The sequence below is a fragment of the Brassica oleracea genome, chromosome C8 (assembly GCF_000695525.1).
Source record: "Brassica oleracea var. oleracea cultivar TO1000 chromosome C8, BOL, whole genome shotgun sequence".
Classification (NCBI taxonomy): domain Eukaryota; kingdom Viridiplantae; phylum Streptophyta; class Magnoliopsida; order Brassicales; family Brassicaceae; genus Brassica; species Brassica oleracea.
This window is the reverse complement of record NC_027755.1, coordinates 40,541,884-40,548,456: the sequence shown is the minus strand read 5'-3', so window position 1 is coordinate 40,548,456 and position 6,573 is coordinate 40,541,884. Positions and strand designations below refer to the sequence as shown.

The 6,573-nt window shown below is 39.0% G+C and overlaps 3 protein-coding genes and 1 long non-coding RNA gene across 6 annotated transcripts in view; 2 read left to right on the top strand and 2 right to left on the bottom strand.

Moving 5' to 3' along the window:
- Positions 1 to 1,139, top strand: part of LOC106312659 (type I inositol polyphosphate 5-phosphatase 13-like) — a 9,504-nt gene extending 8,365 nt beyond the window's left edge. Inside the window, exons 9-10 of the mRNA XM_013750260.1 lie at positions 128 to 615; positions 689 to 1,139. Coding sequence (XP_013605714.1) covers positions 128 to 615; positions 689 to 985 — 785 coding nt within the window. The 3' untranslated portion in view covers positions 986 to 1,139. The remainder of the gene's footprint in view (positions 1 to 127; positions 616 to 688) is intronic.
- A 725-nt stretch (positions 1,140 to 1,864) lies between these two features.
- On the bottom strand, positions 1,865 to 3,014 carry LOC106312656 (15 kDa selenoprotein-like). Its single transcript, XM_013750257.1, has 4 exons — positions 2,799 to 3,014; positions 2,648 to 2,706; positions 2,381 to 2,562; positions 1,865 to 2,135 (listed from the first exon to the last, which is right to left on the bottom strand). Exons 1-4 carry the CDS (start codon positions 2,959 to 2,961, stop codon positions 2,060 to 2,062), a joined length of 480 nt encoding a protein of 159 aa, XP_013605711.1. The 5' UTR covers positions 2,962 to 3,014; the 3' UTR covers positions 1,865 to 2,059.
- Positions 3,015 to 3,353: 339 nt separating this feature from the next.
- Positions 3,354 to 5,281, top strand: LOC106312657 (protein FAM136A-like). Of its 2 annotated transcripts, none has more exons than XM_013750259.1 (3): positions 3,354 to 3,549; positions 3,798 to 3,936; positions 4,983 to 5,281. In XM_013750259.1, the coding sequence occupies exons 1-3, from the start codon at positions 3,421 to 3,423 to the stop codon at positions 5,162 to 5,164; spliced, it is 450 nt and encodes a 149-aa protein (XP_013605713.1). In that variant the 5' UTR covers positions 3,354 to 3,420; the 3' UTR covers positions 5,165 to 5,281. The 2 variants fall into 2 exon arrangements, with proteins under 2 accessions (XP_013605713.1, XP_013605712.1); XM_013750258.1 differs by lacking the exon at positions 4,983 to 5,281 and adding an exon at positions 4,668 to 4,967 and having other exon boundaries at positions 3,798 to 3,935.
- An 84-nt stretch (positions 5,282 to 5,365) lies between these two features.
- Positions 5,366 to 6,573, bottom strand: LOC106311222. Of its 2 annotated transcripts, none has more exons than XR_001263952.1 (4): positions 6,484 to 6,573; positions 6,197 to 6,264; positions 6,031 to 6,116; positions 5,366 to 5,949 (listed from the first exon to the last, which is right to left on the bottom strand). It is a non-coding gene; the product is annotated as an uncharacterized LOC106311222 (long non-coding RNA). The 2 variants fall into 2 exon arrangements; XR_001263951.1 differs by having other exon boundaries at positions 5,366 to 5,640.

Sequence of the window (6,573 nt, the reverse complement as noted above, 5' to 3'; positions counted from 1 at the left end):
CTTTCTGATCTTCCAGCTGATCCATTAGCTTTGGGACATCATTCCTAAATAACGCCTAGCAAATTATTGAACATTTTCTGCATTGTTTCGGAACCATTAAGCTTGCTTTTTGTTCTGTACTCTTCAGGATATGATTCAGGAGAGAAAAAGCGAATCCCTGCATGGTGTGACAGAGTTATATACAGGGACACACAATCAACCCCATTCTCAAAGAGCAACTTGCAATGTCCTGTAGTCTCATCGGTTATAATGTACGAAGCTTGCATGGATGTTACTGAGAGCGATCACAAACCCGTGCGCTGCAAGTTTCATGCGACCATAGCTCACGTTGATAAATCCGTAAGGAGACAGGAGCTGGGGAAAATAATAAAGTCCAATGAAGAGATAATATCCATATTCGAGGAATTAAAACATGTTCCAGAAACAACTGTGAGCACCAACAACATTGTTCTTCAGAGTCAGGACACAGGGACCTTAACAATCACAAACAATTCAAACACCAGCAAAGCCATTTTCACCATTCTCTGCGGTGGTCAGACTATAGTTAAGGATGATGGAGAAGAAGAGGCTGAGTATAATCCACGAGGCTCCTTTGGTCTACCTCGCTGGCTTGAGGTATTAAAATTCTACTTCAATGCCAATGAATCTCATGTAGTCTTATCCAAGAATCTTTGTGTTTTTTTTGTAGGTTTCACCAGCATCCGGGATAATTAAACCAGAAGAAGCCGTGGAAGTGAAAGTTCATCACGAAGATTCACACACACTGGGAGAGCATGTTGATGGTATCCCACAGAGTGAAGACACTCGAGACAAAGAAGCAATCCTGATGGTGAACATTAGAGGAAGCTGCTCAACTGCATGGACAAGCCACTCTATCAAAGTCCGTCACTGCTTCTCAGCTGGAGTATGTCTCCTTGAGTCCAAACCACCAAACCTAACAGAGAACCTAGACGGTTCACCTGGAGAATATGGTGAGGAGCACTAGTAGCATTGACCGTTACACTTGTAGCATTCTTTGGAGAATCCATTTTTTGTGTCCGAAACTGTAGATTTCTCTCCCGATACTATTCCTCGTATTCAACTTTTGACTCTCTTTAGATTCAAGTAGACTTGTGTACACATTTGTTACCCTTACATAAATAGATGATGTTCTTGAGACTAGTCTCACAGAGTGTACGTTCTCTTGATGAATTTCTTTTGTTAATAAATCCACAGTAGAATGAACTTTATTTACAAAACAGCACCATGCATTGACCTTGACCTATTTAACCGGAATAAACCTAAGTAGCAGGACTTAAAAATCTGATCTTGTCTTTTTATTGAACATTGAAACTAGAAGCTGTCGATTTGGAATCGATTGAAACTTCATCTCTGAGTATTGTTAGCAAAGCTGATAGCTTCTTGAGCTATTATGGTGTGGTGTAACCATTGTGAGAGCTTCTTGAGCTAAGAACATGCCTCCCCCAGCCACAGCCATGGAATCTATTACCAGAATGCTTGTGGAAAATGTAAGAGTGTGTGTGTGTGTATCTTCTTCAATGGCTTTAAAACTTTTGGAGTTGTTGTTTGTTCCTCTTTCTGACTTGAGTCTGGACTTTTACAGAGGCTTACTAGGTTATTGGAGGAGCTCTCTAGATTATCTTATTGTTTCCTTCCTTCTCATGGCTTTTACAACTTTCTTCTCATTTTCTTCAGCCAATTGAGAGATCACTCAAGAGATCGAAAACCAAGACAGAAGGAAGTGAATATGAAGACAGTGGTGAATAGTTTTGAATGAGGTGCATAGGAAAAACATTATGCTATACGAATTTTCCACCATAATCCATTGCCCCATGTCATCTCTCCATTCATTAGTTAATTATACTAAACAGCTAAGTACAAGATTCTCATTACCCTTTCATAAAATAGAAGTCATTAACAATGAGATTGCTAAGGTTCAGAACATACAAACTACTGAAGCAGAAGGAGCAAATAGCTTGGAGAAAGTAAAGATAAGTTTCGACCACAGTGTGTTCTTAACTATTTGGTTTGACAAAGGTATTGAGCCCTACATGTGATCTCACAAACTTGCTGAAGTGGCCTTGACCTTCTCCCGCATGTACTGCAGTAGATGCTCACGTTTCCAGTTGTCGATTCTGCAAAGAACAGAACGCAAAAACCAAGACTAGTTACTACATCGTCATGAAAGCTCTTCTTGCTTAAAGTAGATGAGAAACACATCACTAGACTCAATCTACTAATGCTCCATGGAGACAACGTCAAGCTCCAAAATCCCAATTTTCATTTGATAGTTACAACTACACATTTATCTACCATGCTAACATGAACATATTAAATTAACTTGACAGTGCCGGGACAAAGAGGGACAATGCAATCATACCTTATGGTTTCCTTATGTTCACCATCTTCATCCAACATGATCAACTTGGGCGGTGAGTTGAAAATGTACTGAACGTTAACACTAGGGAACTTTTCTTTCTCTTCTTCAATAAAACCAACAATCTCAGGGTAGAAAACTAGCTTCCTCATACACACCTCTAATATAGCGCCTGAATAAATAACCTGAACAAGTCATCCATCACCACTCTCGTTAGCGAAGAAGATGTTAACAGTCTCCATCATCATCTAATCTATTCCTCAGCATTACCTTACTCATCGAATCCTCAGAATCATCCGCGCAACATTTCAAACAATCAGATACCAACTCTGCAGAATACAATCCAAAATTTTACAATTTCACATCGCGAATCATAGATCAAGCGTATACTCGAATCGAACGCGTGTACGAGGGAACGAACCTTGATCCTTGACGTATTCAGAGAGTGAGTGGCAATCGGAGCAGAGAGCGAGGCCGGTGAACCCTAGATCCTCGCACTCTTTACCGCTCAGCTGCTCTTTCGCTGAGATAGTCCATGTCAGAATCATAATCATCACCATCGTCTTCGTCCATGCTCGAGCCATCTCTCTCTCTTACGCATCAACAGATCCAAAGTCTTCGCAGAATGTTGTTGATGCGATTGCTAGCAATCCGATCCGGTTAATCCCGGTTTCAAATATCCAAAAATGCAATTGTTAATTGGTCTAGAACATCGTCTTCGGTTTAATAGAAAACCGGAAAAGCCTCGACCGGTTACTCCCGGTTTCAATTATCCAAAAATGCAATTGGGAATTGGTCTTGAACACCGCCGCCGGTTTAATAGAAACCCGGAAAAGTCTTAACCGACTGACGTGAGAAGTGGTTTAAAAACACAGACGCCTTTGCTAATCTCCGATCCGGTTAATCCTCGTTTAAATTAATATAAAAAATTTGCAATTGATACCGGTTAATAGAAAACCGGAAAAGTCTCGACCGACAGACGTGGCTTGTGAGCATCTTAAACCCCTAAAGCCCTAAAAAAAGTCAAAATCACCTTCGAGACGATGGATCACATAGCGGCGGCGGAAGAGCAAATTGTAACGGAGAGGCTGAGGAGAAAGCTAGAGGAAGTCAATGTATCTGCTCAATCGCAGCTCTCTCCTATTCAGGATCACATCAATTTCACCCTTCAGGTATGCTCTTCTTTCTCCTAGTTTAGGAACCAATTGTGAGAAAAATAGCCCAGAATCCGAAGAAAAAGGGCTGATTTTAGTGAACAATTCATCGGTTTTAGTGAAATTCTCTTGTGGTCTGAGCTTAGTTCGAAAAACAGATTTCAATTTCATATTAAGATTTGGTCTCTAAGTCACTGGAGAAGAAGATGTGTCTTATGTTAACTATAGTTTTGTTTCGGTTAACTTGATGATGATCTAATTTGCAGCAAGCTTACTTCAAGTGTGCGTACGAGTGCTTTGACAGAAGCAGGAAGCAAGAGGAGATAGCCAACTGCGTTGAGCACTGCAGTGTCCCTGTTGTCAAATCTCAGCAGTATTTCGAAGGCGAAATGGCTCAGTTTCAGGTTATTAATAATCATTATATTAGCTAGGCATGGGCGTTCGGGTACCCGTTGGTGTTTGGATCGGGTTTTTCGGATTTCGGTTCTTTTTGATAACACTTCCTAGGTCCCATTTTAGTAAATTTACAAGTACGGGTCGGGTTCGGATATAATACATCGGGTTCATGTCGGTTTTGTATCACATCATAGAACCCATAAAATAATCATATATCATCCGGATTCGGGTTATATTGGATCGGTTCGGATATACCCGAAATAAAATCTAAAATTTAAAAACAAAACATAAGAAATATATACTTATTTATTTATATATAATTAAGTATTTAAAGTAGTTATTTAAATTTTAAATAGTTATTGTTAGATACCATATAAAAATAAATATGAAATTGAATATTTAAAATATATATTCATGTTTCATATAACTACATTGTATATTAGTTTGGACATTCAGACCGGTTTCTTCGGATATCTTTTCGGATTTTTTGGTTTTTTCGGGTTTTTGGATTACCCGTTCGGGTTCGGTTAATAACACTTCGGGTTCGGATATGTTTTGTACCACCTTACGAGATCCATTCGGGTATTTTTTACATTTCGGACCGGGTAGGGATCGGGTTTTTCGGTTTGGGTTCGGTTCGGATTTCGGATTATGGATTTTATGCCCAGACCTAATATTAACTCAGAAGCCATGATTTTTTGTTGCTATGTTACTGATTTTTTTTTTTTAATCTGTTTCAGGAAAGGATGAACAGATCTCTCATGGTCTGTCAAGACAAATTTGAGGCATCGAAGCTCCATAAGAACAGGGTTGATGCTGCCAAAGATATGGAAGGCTGCGTTAACCAATCCATTGAGGAGAGTCTGAACACGTTGCCTCACATTGTGCAGAGGATGAAGACAGCCTTCTCCATTCGCGACTAAATCAATATGCTTTGTAACGGTGTTCTGGCTTCAGATTTGATAGTTGTTACTTCCAGTTTTCTGATATTGATTATTGTTTTAATTGAGACTCTTGAGGTAAACAAATTTTCAGTCGAACCAAACCAAACCAAGAAAGGATGAACAGATCTCTCATGGTCTGTCAAGACAAATTTGAGGCTTCGAAGCTCCATAAGAACAGGGTTGATGCTGCCAAAGATATGGAAGGCTGCGTTAACCAATCCATTGAGGAGAGTCTGAACACGTTGCCTCACATTGTGCAGAGGATGAAGACAGCCTTCTCCATTCGCGACTAGAACAATATGCTTTGTAACGGTGTTCTGGCTTCAGATTTGATAGTTGTTACTTCCAGTTTTCTGATATTGATTATTGTTTTAGTTGAGACTCTTGAGGTAAACAAATTTTCGGTCGAACCAAACCAAACCAAACCAGCAGACGTAACACAAGAAGAAGAAGGCTTTAAGCCTGAAAAGGATTACAGAATCTCTCACCTCGAATTGAACATTATGAATGCTTAGTAATTATTATGCTTTAAAAAAGGTACTCGATCCCATCTTTATGATTTATTAACATCTCAAACCCAAAGTTAAAATTTCTAATTTTAACTGTTCTAGTAGAAGAAGAATATAACGAGCTAGAATGACGCAAAATATTTTAATACTAAAAGGAACAAACAAAAGTAAATAAACACATTAGTTGACTTCTTGGCCGTGGAATCTTCATTCTGCAACCTTTGCATCGCTCCCTTTTTCAGTTTCTCCAGTATAATCAACTGTGTTAAGAAAAAGTAGTGAAAATAACCCTGTTCTTTGCAAAGACGCTGAAACTTGCGTCTGCGGCAATATTTAAAACGTGTAGGTGAAATATAATTAGCTGGAATTGGTCGCGCGGCAATCATTTAAAGGTCTGGGATGACTTAGTTTGGATCGCCGGATTTAATGGCGTCTATCCTTTTCGAAAATCCGATGCCGCGTTAAATGCTGGCGATCATTTTCTCTCTCATCTGTGTTTTGTTTTACAGTGGTGCGTATGTATTTCAGTTTACTCGGACGCTGCGTCAGCGTCTTCTTGCCGAACATGCCTAATATAATTGCAGCCATCACTTGGAAGTTAAATTAATGATTTAGAAAAGGAATATTAAAAAACAATAAGAAAATCTCACGTCGTTATGTACAGAGATCTGAAAACCTTGAACACGTTGAGCTGCTCGGTCGTTCAGAACCTTTATTTTGTATAACAATAAACCACCTGCATGAGAACCGCGCAACACATGTTTTAAAAGAGTAACCATATGGTCATAAAAAGCAGCAAAAGATATTTGATTGTACCGGCTCTGTTATTTGCCCGGTGCTTTACTTTTGCTTCCTCAAGCCTCTTTTTTAAAGTACTCAAGGGACTTGAGGTCAAGAGATTGAACGAAAGAGTTCAACAAAAAAAACAAATTGTTGTTATTATTATTATTAACAAACTACTAGATAGCTACTGAACAGAAATTCAATTCTAACAGCCAAAAAAAATAAGAGCTCAAGAGGGATGACTATTGGTAAATCTTAATCATGACCAAAACAAACGGTTCTCAAAACTTAAAAGAACAATAGTCAAACCGGAAACATACCTCCTCTAGGTAGTCTATTGAGTTTTGGAGAGCATAGATATTATCTCTGTTGGATTTCCCGGCGAGCCAAGTTAGGATCATTATAAACAC